Genomic DNA, 13985 nt, shown 5'->3' on the forward strand with positions numbered 1-13985 from the left:
GAGGTGAAAAACGTCACCACTTCATACCAAAATTAATTTCATTCGCATTTTTTTTCTCGGTGCGGTTGCGGTTTGCGAATGAAATAGTTTTCAATGTATTCGTAGGTCAGCAAACTGTCATTTCAATGGAAATGGAAACGGCGAGATACATTCTTCAATGCGAATGAGATGCAAAGTATGTGTATGTGTATGTGCGGGCTGGTTGAAAAAAAGTGTCGCGTGAATCGATATCACAATACAAAAAATGGAAATGGAAAGGCCGAATAAGCTTTTTGGCATTCCATTGTGTGAATGCGAATGGAATGAAGAAGAGTATTAGTTATATGGAGAAAAAAGAAAGAAAGAAAAAAAAATCCGAAAACCTTCAATCGAAGAATGTGACGGGACGCTCAGTATTAGCTTTGGCTTTTATATCGCATTGTATGTGCTCGCTGAGTGGGAATGTGTGTGTGTGTCAGGGGAGTGATAAGGAAAGAAAAAAATTATGGAATTGTTTTTTTTGCATTCTCTCACATTGGACACAAATGAAAAAAATAAACAACATTCACAACATGGCAAACACTCTGGAATTGACAATCGCGCGAAAGAGAAAACCTCTGAGACACACATTCATTGTGCTCTCTCACACACACACAGCAGCGAACACCCACACACATACTAGACATTATACAAATACAATCATACAATATCTTGATCGTGCATAGTAATGAGACAAATGTGCGTCTCCTCGTTGTTGCTGCTTGTCGTTATTTTACTTGAAAAACCACACCCAATGTTTAAGCAGACATTTTCACTAGAACTTTAAGAAACATGCACAAATGGACGAAAGCAAAAGAAAAAAATAACAGCAAGCGCTTAGTTTGCCTAGCCAATAAAAACTCACGATAAACGGCAATAGCGATGAGTGGCAGCCTTTTTTTTATTGGCTACTGATAACAAACCGAATTTACATTTGAAAATATCACACAAAGTGTTAAAGTGCTTTTTTTGTGGATTCGATTGGAAAATCTTTGTTTGATGTGACCGATTTGAAAATCGATCTTCCAGGAATCAAAGGGCATACCCAATAGTTTCTCGAATGATCAGAGACTTCACTTCACTTGCAAATGTTCAACAAAACATGCTCTCTAATTCCTGGCAGTTAATGAATCACAAGTATGTGATTGGGCCAAAAATGGAACCATAAAAGCTAATTGCTGGCAGTACGCGTTGATCGCATTTACATTTGCCTATGACACCATCACTCACTGGTGTTACGTTTCATCCACATTACGGGGAAATGTTTGCATGTGCACAATGATTCTTTCGGTCATAATCTGATTAAAAAATTTCCTCGCTCAAGTGAGGCAATTTTTATTGAAATCTATAAGCTCAGCAGGGTATATACGTTTCACTCGCGGTAATTACAAACGGTCAAATTACTGGATCCCTTTCATTTAACGCAAAGTCAGCGTTTGTTCATTTCATTTTGGAGTGGATGAAAATTCGTCAGAGACGAATCGTCACAAAGCCAATACTTGGAATTGCATTTTTCCATTGAAATTTGGAGGTAAATCAATTGTGATGGTTTTATATGACTCAAATATGATTTAGTTCGTTTAATAATGAACAAAATTCGGTAGAAGACGTTGAAAAAAAAGCGTAGAGCCGCTCGTTTTGATTTTGCATGCCAGAGTCTATGTTCGAATATAAAATTCACCGAATAAAAAGTCCAAGCCCATGCTGACGATGGAATGTCATAAATGAATGAACATTGGAGCACTCGAAAAGGATAGTGAGTGAAAGAGATGTCCAACATCCTGATTGACTGCGTGAAGCGAAACATGTTTTTTCACGCAACCGACATAAAAAAAAAGAGGCACACACTCATCCGTACATTGAGTGGAACGAACGAACCAAAAAAAGACAACGAACATTTATTTGGCTTTTTTGTTTTTTTTGGGTGGGGTGGGGGGGGGGTGTTTTTCGGTTCAATCGAAACCAGCTTTGTGCAGGACATAAAGAAAGCCACTCTATATTGTCTATAAATACTAATTAAGTGTCTATACGCATGAATAGAGCCATAGAGAGAACACACAGGGCCTGAACTGAAACCACTGTGTGTCCACAGAGTTCTTCTTCTTCTTCTTCTTCTACTTCTCGGCTAGTTTGTTCGGTTGTCACTTTGTTTCGTTGCTTTTGGTGTGTTCTCGCTCTCATCAGGAACACAACAAATATTACAAATACATGCATGTCGACGAAAAAAAAAGAAACAAAATATAATCGCTGCTGATGGGAAATATTAGTATAAAAAATGGCGTTTTGCTCCTGTATGCTTCTTCTTACCCAGCCCGACTATAGATACGTAGATGACCATTAAATGGTTTCTTATTATGAATATACGGAGTACACGCTACAACACCACCAAACCAAACACAAAAACCACATGTATACGATCAATCAAATCGGATATTTTTTTTTTTTGCTCTTCTGTATGTGCAGAAAAGACGTGAAATGTATTAGAAAAGGAAAGAAATAGCAAAAATGGAGAGGCGGACACCGAAGGATAGAAAGAGAGCGAATGAGAGATAGAGATAGAAGAAGCATACTAGAGCGAAAAAGTCAAGGCACTACTGCGACTCATGGAACGAGGGCGAACGTTAAAGGGAAAATTAGAAATAAAAGACGAATAAATTAATTCGACCAGTACAAGATATTGCTAAATAGAACACGATGTTCAGTTTGCGAATGACCTTTCTTTCGTGTAAAACACTTCCCATTCAATTGCATTCGATTCCTTAACAACAACAAAAAACAACTCATTGCTTGATTTTTTATATCGATTCAAGCCTTTTTTTTCTCTATCTCAAACACATACAACACGCTCAACGAAGAGGAATCGTTCGTCAATTTATGACAGAAAAATTGAAATTTTAATAGTGTTTAAATAGAGAAAAGTTTACAAGTTTTTTTTTTAAAGCTTAATTTTCGCTCAACGCCATTTTAAGTCGATGTTTTTTAAACGTTTAAACTAATACCAACGATTTTCTTGTTTCGTGTAAAACGATTAAACCAAATAACTGTGATGAAAACGTACTACGAGTGTTTTTTGTTCATAATTCGGTTTTGCTGCGAGAATTATTTGTTCGCACGTCATTAAAGTAAATGATTTATAGTGTGATCACAACGATTTTGTTGTGACATATTGACGTAAGTTGAGAGATCAATGATGATCAACGCAAAGGATTAAAGCGATTAGTGAAAGAAAGATGAAGTGAAAAATATGGTTTCGCTCATGGATTAGTAAAAGTTTCTTGAAATTCGATTTAATTCTTTGTCAGTTTTTTTTTTGCTCGCATTTTTCATGTGAAAATGTCAAAATTTGTCTTCAGGTGGATTTTTTTTTCTGAATGGAATTGAATTTGAAATCAAGATTATTTATGTTTTTTTTTTATCAAAGAGAATGAAGGATTTATATTGGATTTTAACAAGTGAGAAATAAACAAAATTTCAGAGAAAAAAGGAGAAAAAAAACCAACAAAGACTTGTGTGAAATATAAAAAAAGCAGAGAAAAATAATATGTCGTCGTTTCTAACCATTCCACCACATTCAGAATAGTATGAGTGCAAAATTCGACGAATATTTGACCATTTTTTGGGAATATGCTGTACGAATCATATTTTCCAAGTGCCTTATAGAGCTGGTTGTTGACTGTTGCGTTTTTTTTTCTTTTTGTGTGTGACGTTCGTTGTTCGTTTTTCTATGTCATCGACATAGCAAATTGCGTGTTCATCAGCTATTAATAAGATTATCATTCCCCACTGCTCTTTCTACGATTCAATTTCTTTTTATTCGTCTCCGCCAAACGAAGATAGATTGAGGGAGAAACAGAGTGTGTGAGAATCTCACATACTTATAACACACACACACAGCGCGCTCCTTTTCATTCCTTTCGCTTCGGTGTCTTTTTTTTTCTTCATTCGATTCGTTTGAAACGAAACGGTGGAATTTTTGCCCGTATGTACATAGTGAAAAATTCCATGTAACCCCCTTCTGCACTAATCAGAAAATTAACACGAACTTAAAGGATACAAAGAAACAAACAAAAAAAAAACACACACACACACACACACGATGTGCCGTTGCATTCATTGTATTAGTATGGATATTAATCAATAAAAGCTCACTTGCTGCGTTCGTTCCCGTTCGCAACTGTTTCTGCTCACGCTGCATTACTATAAAGACATAATCTTCTAAAAGACTTGAACACTTGACTTGTGAACAGAGGAAATAAGGTCATTCATAAATGTTGCTTATTGAATTATGAGTAAGCGAGTGTGCGTGTGTGTTATTTTTTTTCGGACTAAATGGGGAAAAAAACAAGCTATTTTTACCTCTCAATAATGTTTGAACGATTGCCTAGTTAACACGGTACACATACAGAATATAAATACAAAAATACATTTGCAGGCTTCACCATCGCCACAGTCAACGCAATTATCCGTGAAATGGGCCTTTCCAAACGATAATACTACGAAAGCAGAAAATGCAAGCGATGTGCAAGTGCGACCAGATCGAGTGTCAGGTTCAAGTGAAAAACGTGCGAAAAAGTAAATAGAAATTTGTTTGTCATGTTTAATTTTCACTTTGTATGACGCACATGCACTTCCACCATGCACTTCCACCATGCACTTCAACGCGTGGAATTGGAACACAAGTTACTTATCGCTTCACCACAACGGATTTCGAATTCCATTTCTCTCATTCACAAACTTGTTCTTATTACTTTCATTTTCCTGTAGAAGTTTATCAGCCGATCCCTATCTTGGATTTCAACCGTATTATGACCAGTTTTATATGGAACCAATAGATGTTCCCGGTAATTTAAACTGAAAAAAAAATTGAAGAGGAAAATTTCAAGCAATTTTTCTCTCTTATTCTATCGGAAGTAATTGACCAGACTGCTTTTTTCTCTGTGTATTTTTTTCCATTGGATATGACTATTTTTCGATGATATCGACACTCGCAACCAACCAATACCACCAAAACCACATTCAACACACAGAATACATAAATTCTGAAGACGAAGACTATTCATTATCTCTATCGGCGGTGATACAAAGGCGTGCTAGCGTACGTGGTCGTAAAAAGGGCTACTATAGTCCAAGACGTGCATCAAGTCCAATGGGTCACGTAAGCATTCCAGCTGGTAATTCAATTGCTGTTAGCAAAGCCGATCGACGTCGCAGCTCTGTTTACACAACCAGCTCTGGCGAGTAAGTGCCTCTCTTTCTCTTTCTCTTTCTCCGTTCTACCTTATTTATATTATATCACCAAACTCAGCAACGCTCACTCAGAGTGAAGAGATGACGAGAAGAGAAAAAAAATCCTGGAAGCCAGTAAACGAATCAACATAAAATATCATAGATTAAACGAGAAAAATTGCTCGTTAGCGGGAGGCTGCAACATTGACTTCTTTCCATACTAATTTGACGTTTGTCAGTGGTGAACGATTTTACAGCGCCATCTGCACATATTTGACTATTCAAAGTGAACTAGCTGTCATCAGTATCGATGAGTCATCGATGCTCAATTTTGGGTCATAAACGGCACATTTGCAATTTTCAATGTACTGTTTACGACCCAAAATTGAGCGTCGATGACTCATCGATACTGATGACAGCTAGTTCACTTTGAATAGTCAAATATGTGCAGATGGCGCTTTTTGTGTTTGAAGCGCAACGTTGCAGCTGCCCGCTCGTTAGAATGTGAAATGTTTCAACAGAAATGTGTGTAAGCAACATTGAAAAATCGTCGATGTGTATGGTATACTTTGCATACATTGCTGTGTGTGTACCTTTATATTTTGTATGGGCATTGGGCAAGCTTAAGCTTGATACAAGCATACACAGACTAGATTATGTATTCGATGTTGTTTTTTTCACATTCCAGAGCATTCTTGCTTATTTGACCACACACACACACACACATACACACATAAACCCCAAAATCGTATTAAATCGTTCACATTGTGCCAAAGCTTCCTCAATGTCATAAGTTCAAATCATCAAGTTCGGTTGGATTTTAAAGCAATGGTCTATCTCTCTCTATCTTTATTTATCTCCCTATGTGTTCTCGGTGCGCATTATACGCAAATTGTAGAACGGTCGTATCACTCGGAGATGGAGCCAACAATCAGGAGTCAACGAAAGAGCAAATTTTCGAAAATATTCGATTGCACAAAGAAGTTCTACAATCGGTTAAAATGCAACCATGGAGCATGAGGCGAAAGCTACGTTTGGTTCGGCAAGTGAGTATTAAGATGACCGGCTGCTACCGTCACTGTCGCTACTGTTGCTGTTGTGATGCTTCAGTGGTGGCAGTTGCCATTTCAACATTCCAAAAATGGAATGCTTTGCATATATCAATGATGTTCAATTTTAATTTGTCTCAAATACATTTGGAAAATTGTTAATAGGCCAGAGAGTATATTGCACGGCATGAAGGAGCATTGCAGGAGCGCTTTGCTATGTCTCGCAGCACAAAAGATTTATGGGCTCGATTTAAAATCGTTTTAACAGTTGTAAGTGTCGAGAACCAATTGGAATTTTTGGCTGTATATATATATATATAGTCGTAGTACTTGTGATATGGTGTTTTGGGCCATTTCGAAAATCAAATTGATTTTATCAAATGTTCGCAATTTCATGCGACGCAATAATGGATTCTCCGTTTTTTTTGGGGGGGCTTTTGAAAACCCAGATCAAGTGACTGATAAAATCGACTGCTCAATATCCACATTTATTTGAAATTCGATTAATTTCCGTTGCGTTCTATTCCCATTCTCTCTTTCTCTCGTTTCCATTCCTTTTTATTCATTCACATTCGATTCGAAAATGATGCGGGTAATTTAAAGAAATGGCAACACTTTCGGCGAGAATTGGTTAACTTATCGACACTGTTTGTTCCGTGGCAACTTCGCATTAAGGAGATTGAATCACATTTCGGATCAGTAGTTGCGTCCTATTTTACATTTTTGCGATGGCTTTTTTGGGTGAACATCGTATTAGCATTTACACTCTCAACATTTGTTATTTTTCCAGAGGTAGGTAGCATTTTTGTGTTGTTTAAATCTTCTTTTGCTTTATCCTCTTTATTCCATTGATCGAAAACTATATGCTAATGAAACTGCCCTTGTCTGGGCACTTTCTTCGGTTCATCATTCATTTTTAATTAAACTCTTTCCTTTTGCATTTCCATGAACAACAAAACTACACGAAATAAAACATACAGTTTCTTGCATCACAGTATCAGGGCCAGAGTGATCATCGAAAAATTATGACGGACGATGAGTATGCGAATGCCACTAAACTGAAGACCTTTTTAAATTTCGAAGGCTATCTCAAGTATTCGCCACTATTCTATGGGTAGGCAGCCAAAAAGTGGTTTGAGGAAGAAAAAAAAATCATTTTTAGTTTGTTCACATGGTTTGCGTATGCATTAACATAAAAACAACTTTTGTAACACATTCATTACGTTTGCATGTTCCCAGTTATTATTCAGACTATTCGGGAATCGCAATGGGCCAACGATACAATCTACCCTTGGCTTATTTCTTTGCTGGCGTTTCTGTATACATTTACAGCTTTTGGGCAACGTTGCGCAAGTAAAAATTGGCTTTTGTTCTTCTATTCTTTTGTTTAAGCTTTTTCACACAACAATAAGAAATACCTTCTTCGTTTTTGAGATGACTTTTCCGTTGAACTTTGCTTACGCTTACAAATTTCCGTAAATTTTACCTTTTTCGTTAACTGTCTTAATGGACATAGAATGGCAGATAATTCAAGGATGTCAAAAATGTCATCAAAAGAGGATGAATGCATATTCTCATGGAAACTATTCACTGGATGGGATTACATGATAGGTAATATATGATTGGTAAATAGATCATCACATCAGGTGAAGACAAACAGAGAGTGCAGTATGTGCGTATGTTGTGTGTGTGTGTGTGAGAGAGAGAGAGAGAATATGGGAACTAAAGCCTTCGTGCATGTCTTACAAGTCTTATCTGAATTTAATCTATGTAGGTCATGCTGAAACCGCTCATAATCGCATCGCATCCGTTGTGCTGGGCTTCAAAGAGGCACTACTCGAGGAAGCTGAAAAGAAAAAGGATAGGCAAAAGTGAGAGCAGCGTTTTTCCGACTTTTTCATAAACTCTCTCTGTACATATTTCCCGTTGCTTCAATTCAATTACATGAAGCAAAGAAAATAAGAAAAGAAACAAAACCCAAAAAAATCATTTGCTATTATTCATTACAGTTGGGAGATTATTGTGCGCAGAATTTTAGTGAATATTTTAATACTTTGCTTGTTGGTGCTGTCAGCATACGCTGTCGTTAGTGTTGTCAGACGGTAATGTGTTGGTGGTTTTACATAATGCTTTTTTTCTGTCCCCTATCTCCTTCTTTTTCTCCATACGTAAAGTATGCGACTTTTTTGAAATCCGCTTTATTGTCGTTTTTTTTTTGCTCCTTACTCTGGTTTAGATCCGAAGAGGTGGGACCAACAAGTTCATATTGGCGTCAAAATGAAGTCAGTTTCGTCATGACCGGGATTTCATTCTTCTTTCCCACATGCTTCGAAATCCTTGGGCTATTGGAGAAATATCATCCACGAAAGCAATTACGTTGGCAATTAGGACGGTATGCATATTGCACACGTGATTTCACAATTATTTTTCAAACAATCCAGCTTTAGCAAACTGAAAAACGAAACAAGAACAAAAACTTTTTGAATTTTTTAGAATTATGTTGCTGAATTTGCTGAATTTGTTTTCGCTAATTTTTGCGATGTTTAAGAAAATCGAAACAATCAATAATAAACTGGACATGATGCGACGTCATTGCGGGCCCGACAAAAATCAAACATCGATCGTGCTGAATGGTACGAATGTGATGCCCGATCACCCACATTCGACCGATTCCACATATACAACCGCCTCCATATTCACCTCAGCCGCAATAGCCCTCGGTGAATTGGTGCCAACCGATGCCATCACCACGCTCGTAACAATGGCAAAGAGCGCATTCACCGAAAATTTCGCAGGCGTTACACAATGTGTTGATATTGTAGTGAATTGCTCAAGCACAACGATGGTCACATCACTGTTGGCATTGAACTTTACAACCAGCATTTACCCCGAAATTATGAAACAGTTAAATGTTAGCACCACCATTTCATCTTGGGATTCGGACATGTATTCGTCCAGCAGTCTCAGCACTTTCGATATGTACGATGAAAATACGACCGATTATAATGCCAGCACTATCTATACGAGTCGTGTGTATCCAATGGACGGCAGCACCACGACACCCATTCCATTTGATGGGAGATTGAACGAAGATTATGAGGCCACAACATCATCTTCTGACGATTACGCCGATGAATACGATGATTCCAGTAAGTTTGTAGCCGCATTCTCATGCTGTAGAAACTGGAGAAAAAAAACCTAAATCGCTCTGAAACTGAATTAAACTGTGCTCTGATTATGAATAGTATGCGTGTTTTTTTCAGTCTCTTTCTCATTCTCTTTCTCTCCCTCTCACTCACTCTCTCTCTCTCTCTCCTCGAGAATGTATCGAATTGAGGGGGAACTCATTTGTGATGTTATCGGTACATTCATTTGGAAAAAAAGGGATACTATTCATAAAAAGCAACGGTCAAAACGATAACTTGACTAATTGCTATTTATTTCAGATGCGGATGAACGTTTCCGTAGGGATGCGATGAATATGTCGTTTGAAGAGAGCGACGTCAGCTATGATATTGAAAGCGATTCACTTACGTATGATTATGACGATACGATCGACACCACCGAAGCCCCATTTCATAGTACAACCATAGATTTGTTCAATATGACCGAACTAATATCCACAACAGTGGCATCATTTCTACAAAATATCACCGATACACTGGATCCGTACAATACAACACTAATATCGGAACAGTTTACGGAATTTATTGCAACCACAATTAGTACCGAAAATGATAGTTTTGATAGCGTTACTGAGACAACGGCACAGCCCGTTTACGATAAATGTATCGACAACCCAAATGGCTGGTACATTGAAACGATTTGCAATGAGGTGACCCACGACGACGACAACGATGGCAACGAATTAACAACAACACCGCTAACCAATGAAAGCCCCATGGAAATGCGTGTGCCAACAACAACAATGACAACGCTATCCACTACAGCTGGATTCAATGAAAATTCGGCCATTTTTCCGAATGCATCACTGACCACAGCTGTTAATGAATCTCTTTCATCCAATTTAACATTATTGACAAAATCGAGCAGTGCAACGGAGTGTGTGCCATACGCACCAAAAAAAGCCAACAACATTACCGGCGTACCGCCCGAATATGTTGGCAAAGAGCTGAGCAAAACTATACGAAAAATGACCAAGGGGCAACAACAAACGTTGCGTGTCCTTTGCTGGGAAACACTATTCGGACAAGAATTGGTGAAATTGACGGTACTTGATCTGATTTTTACCATTTTTGCCACGCTATTCATGGACTTTTTCCGTGCACTGTTCGTTCGCTTCATGAACAAGTGCTGGTGCTGGGACTTGGAGAAGAAATTTCCAAAAGTAAATAAACATTTTCAACAATTTTAATGGCTGTACATTCATATTCCGTTTGCATCTTTTTCTTTCACTTGCCATCGAATTCGTTACAATTTCAATTGTTTTGTTCATTTTCGCCTCAGTTCCTCTTCTACTTCTTCTTCTTCTTTGTTCTCATTTCATTGTTCATCTCTCTTTCGATTGCAGTACGGAGATTTCAAAATTGCAGAAAACATTTTGCATTTGGTGAACAATCAAGGTCAAGTGTGGATGGGGATGTTTTTTGCTCCTGGTCTGGCAATTTTAAACTTAGTAAAACTCGGGATTTTAATGTACTTTCGGTCTTGGGCGGTTCTTACATGCAACGTTCCGCACGAAGTTATATTCAGGTTCTACATTTTTGTTGTACTTTTTCATTTTCCATTTTCCCCATTCATTGGCAACATTTCACAGCACAATTTATACTTTATTCAATATTTACTCTTTCCTTACTCTTTTTCCCCGTCGTGTTGTGTTACATTTGCAGAGCTTCGCGTTCCAATAACTTTTACTTGGCGTTGCTATTGACGATGCTGTTTCTGTGCGTGCTTCCTGTGAGCTACGCAATCGTTTGGATTGAGCCGTCGTGGCACTGTGGCCCGTTTGCCAATCATGAGCGCATCCATCGTGTCTTCACAGACACATTAAAGACCAGTTTACCACCGTAAGCATTGCTCGCTATTTCTGTAGTATCATACACTCGTTGTGTCTGTGTCTCTTTCTCATTGCGCAGGTAATTGAATCAACAATTTCATTTTGTAGGGAATGGCATAAGCCAATGGATATCATTGCATCCCCAAGCACAGTGATCCCACTGTTGCTACTGTTGATTCTGATAATTTATTACTTGCTGTCGTTGACTGGTGCACTTCGTGAGGCAAATCAGGATTTGAAGAATCAATTGCGTCGCGAGCGACAAGAAGAGCGACGGAAGATGTTGCAGCGTGTTGTTAATGCCAAATTGGATGATAGCTGTGGTAATAATGCAATCGATCGATGGAGAAAAGTGCTGGAAGCTTCATCGCCCGTAACACCAAATGCGCCCGGTCAACCATCTGAACCGGATGAAGAGAAGATTAAAGCTAGACGCGAATTTCTGGCGCGCATCATGAAAAAGGCATTGCGTAAGAGTTCAAATACATCCGAAGATGAGAGTCATGTGGGTGATGATGGTGACGAAACTGATACTGAGCAACACGAACCATTGCCCCATGACCAAGACACAACGACAGCCGAAAAACGTACACCAACCAGACGCAAACGATCGAGCGTTCATTTGCTTGACGATAGAAAGCCCGAAAACACACAACACACACAACTACAACAGCCGCAACAGCAACAACAGCAACAGCAACAACAACGCAAATTATCATTTACCCGGATGCGAGATATTGTTGAAGTTCCACGACGCAAAGCCGTCGAACAAGTGACCGATGTCTTCAAGTCCAGCGTCATTGTGGAGAAAAAAGAAAGAGATGAGGAAAAATGCACAACAAAACCGAAACCGGTAGAAAAATCCAAACCACATGACGATGATTACAATAAAGTGAACGTTGTGTTGGAGCGACGAGCGCTGCGACGACAACAAAATGCACGAGAATCGGAAGGAAGCTTGTCTTTGCAAACGTCATTACAGGATTCCGCCAATTATGATGTTGTAAATGAAAAGAATAAAATTACGGAGAAACAACATGCGACAAAACCAGCGAGTAAATCACCGCCGATGAGTACAAGCCCGGATATATTCAAGTTTGATTCAAGTAGTACTGCTGCTGCTGCTGCTGTTGGTGGTGGTAGTAAGAGAACGCGTGAGTACAACAGCAGCCGAGACAATGATGAAAGTGACACAGATCAAACCAGTTACAAGGAAATTACGCACGAAACCACCTCCGGCAAACCAAAGGGCCAACTATCAAAAGACAGTTCAGGTTCATTGTCAAAGAATGCGTCGCCAACCACATCATTTCAAATACATTCGCCCAAAGGACGTGGCACCAATAATAATTCGTCATCGAATGTATCAACACCACGTGGCAGTATCGATCATCGAAAAGATGGCAAAGACCAACAACAACATCAACACTCCCCGTCGCCATCCGAAAAACTCACATCACCATCACCATCCGAAAAACTCAAGCAAAACTCCGACGACCTTCTCAATAAACCGATACGAAAATTGAATTCATTTTTAGCATTGGTACGTGAAGCGGTCGCTGCAAAGAAACAAGAACAAAACCAAATGAAGGAGAGAAAAGGGGATGGTGGCGGAAGTTCAAATCCTGATTTGCAATCACGTGTTAAAACCTATATCGATGATTCAGCGTCCGTATCGATGACGGAAAGCGTAAAAACAACCACCACCGAAACCACCTCAACGACCTCATCATCGAAAAATACCACATACTTTGAATCGATCCGACGTAAACGTCATCAAGAACCACCGAAACCAAAGCGTCAAGACAGTCAAGCATCAATTTGGTCTGAGAATATACCGGTCATCACAATTAGCAAATCGGAAAGTGATGAATGCATTCTCGAACGAGACAACGACGAACTCAACGAGTCATCAGATAACAAAAGAGCGAAGCGCGCACATGCACGCAACAAAAAAAACATTTAGTTGGCAACTAAAAGTTCAATTTAATTTCAGTATTTTTGTTTTTTCTTTGTTTCCTCAACTAATACATACTATTATATACATTTAGATGATGTAAGCCTATCAATTTTATGTAACAACTTCCTGAACAAATATATATATATATATTTGGCGTAGTATTTCGTTAATGAATGAAATTATATCGGAAAGCTGAACGCAAATAGCAAGAAATCACACAAATACACATACGTCGTAGACAAGACAAGGGAATAAGATGAGCGAGTGAGCAAAAAAAAAAAACATCGAAGCTGACGTGAATTGACTCCGGCTTCGTTTAAAACTCATCAACCGAAATAGAAACATTAGATTTAAAACCAAACCAAAAAAAGAATATTCAAATATGTTGTGGGCACTGAATAGATGTTAAAGGTTACACGCTATTTTTTGATAAACATTTGATTATAATAAAAAATGTTGGTCGTTACATTTCAGTAGATTTCGTTCCTCTGGTATATTCCAATAAACACACTAAATTATCGCATGCAATGTTGACAACCTTATATATATTGTTTCGTCCTTTTCCTCCCCATATCAGAAGTGGAAAAAAGAAAAACATCCAAATTTCATGTTATACTTCTGTTTAATTTTTTTTTTTTCGAACTGGAATCTAATAAAGTATTTTGATTACCCATCAATTTCGAATGTGTTTTAATTGTTGCCAAAATCGACCGTT

General features: G+C 38.3%; 1 protein-coding gene across 1 annotated transcript in view; it reads left to right on the forward strand.

Annotated features, from left to right (window-relative positions):
- Positions 1-13947, forward strand: part of LOC129578149 (transmembrane channel-like protein) — a 16123-nt gene extending 2176 nt beyond the window's left edge. The window contains exons 2-18 of the mRNA XM_055466311.1: positions 4451-4590; positions 4783-4859; positions 5046-5256; positions 6143-6290; positions 6459-6563; positions 6897-7085; positions 7274-7407; positions 7533-7646; positions 7810-7904; positions 8068-8164; positions 8303-8395; positions 8530-8685; positions 8787-9442; positions 9740-10641; positions 10825-11006; positions 11144-11320; positions 11419-13947. Of these exons, the coding sequence (XP_055322286.1) occupies positions 4451-4590; positions 4783-4859; positions 5046-5256; positions 6143-6290; positions 6459-6563; positions 6897-7085; positions 7274-7407; positions 7533-7646; positions 7810-7904; positions 8068-8164; positions 8303-8395; positions 8530-8685; positions 8787-9442; positions 9740-10641; positions 10825-11006; positions 11144-11320; positions 11419-13276 (5334 nt within the window). The 3' untranslated portion in view covers positions 13277-13947. The remainder of the gene's footprint in view (positions 1-4450; positions 4591-4782; positions 4860-5045; positions 5257-6142; positions 6291-6458; positions 6564-6896; positions 7086-7273; positions 7408-7532; positions 7647-7809; positions 7905-8067; positions 8165-8302; positions 8396-8529; positions 8686-8786; positions 9443-9739; positions 10642-10824; positions 11007-11143; positions 11321-11418) is intronic.
- Positions 13948-13985: the final 38 nt, after the last annotated feature.

The sequence above is a fragment of the Sitodiplosis mosellana genome, unplaced genomic scaffold (assembly GCF_009176505.1).
Source record: "Sitodiplosis mosellana isolate CC-2019 unplaced genomic scaffold, AAFC_SMos_1.0 Smas_scaffold_6226, whole genome shotgun sequence".
In the NCBI taxonomy this organism is placed as follows: domain Eukaryota; kingdom Metazoa; phylum Arthropoda; class Insecta; order Diptera; family Cecidomyiidae; genus Sitodiplosis; species Sitodiplosis mosellana.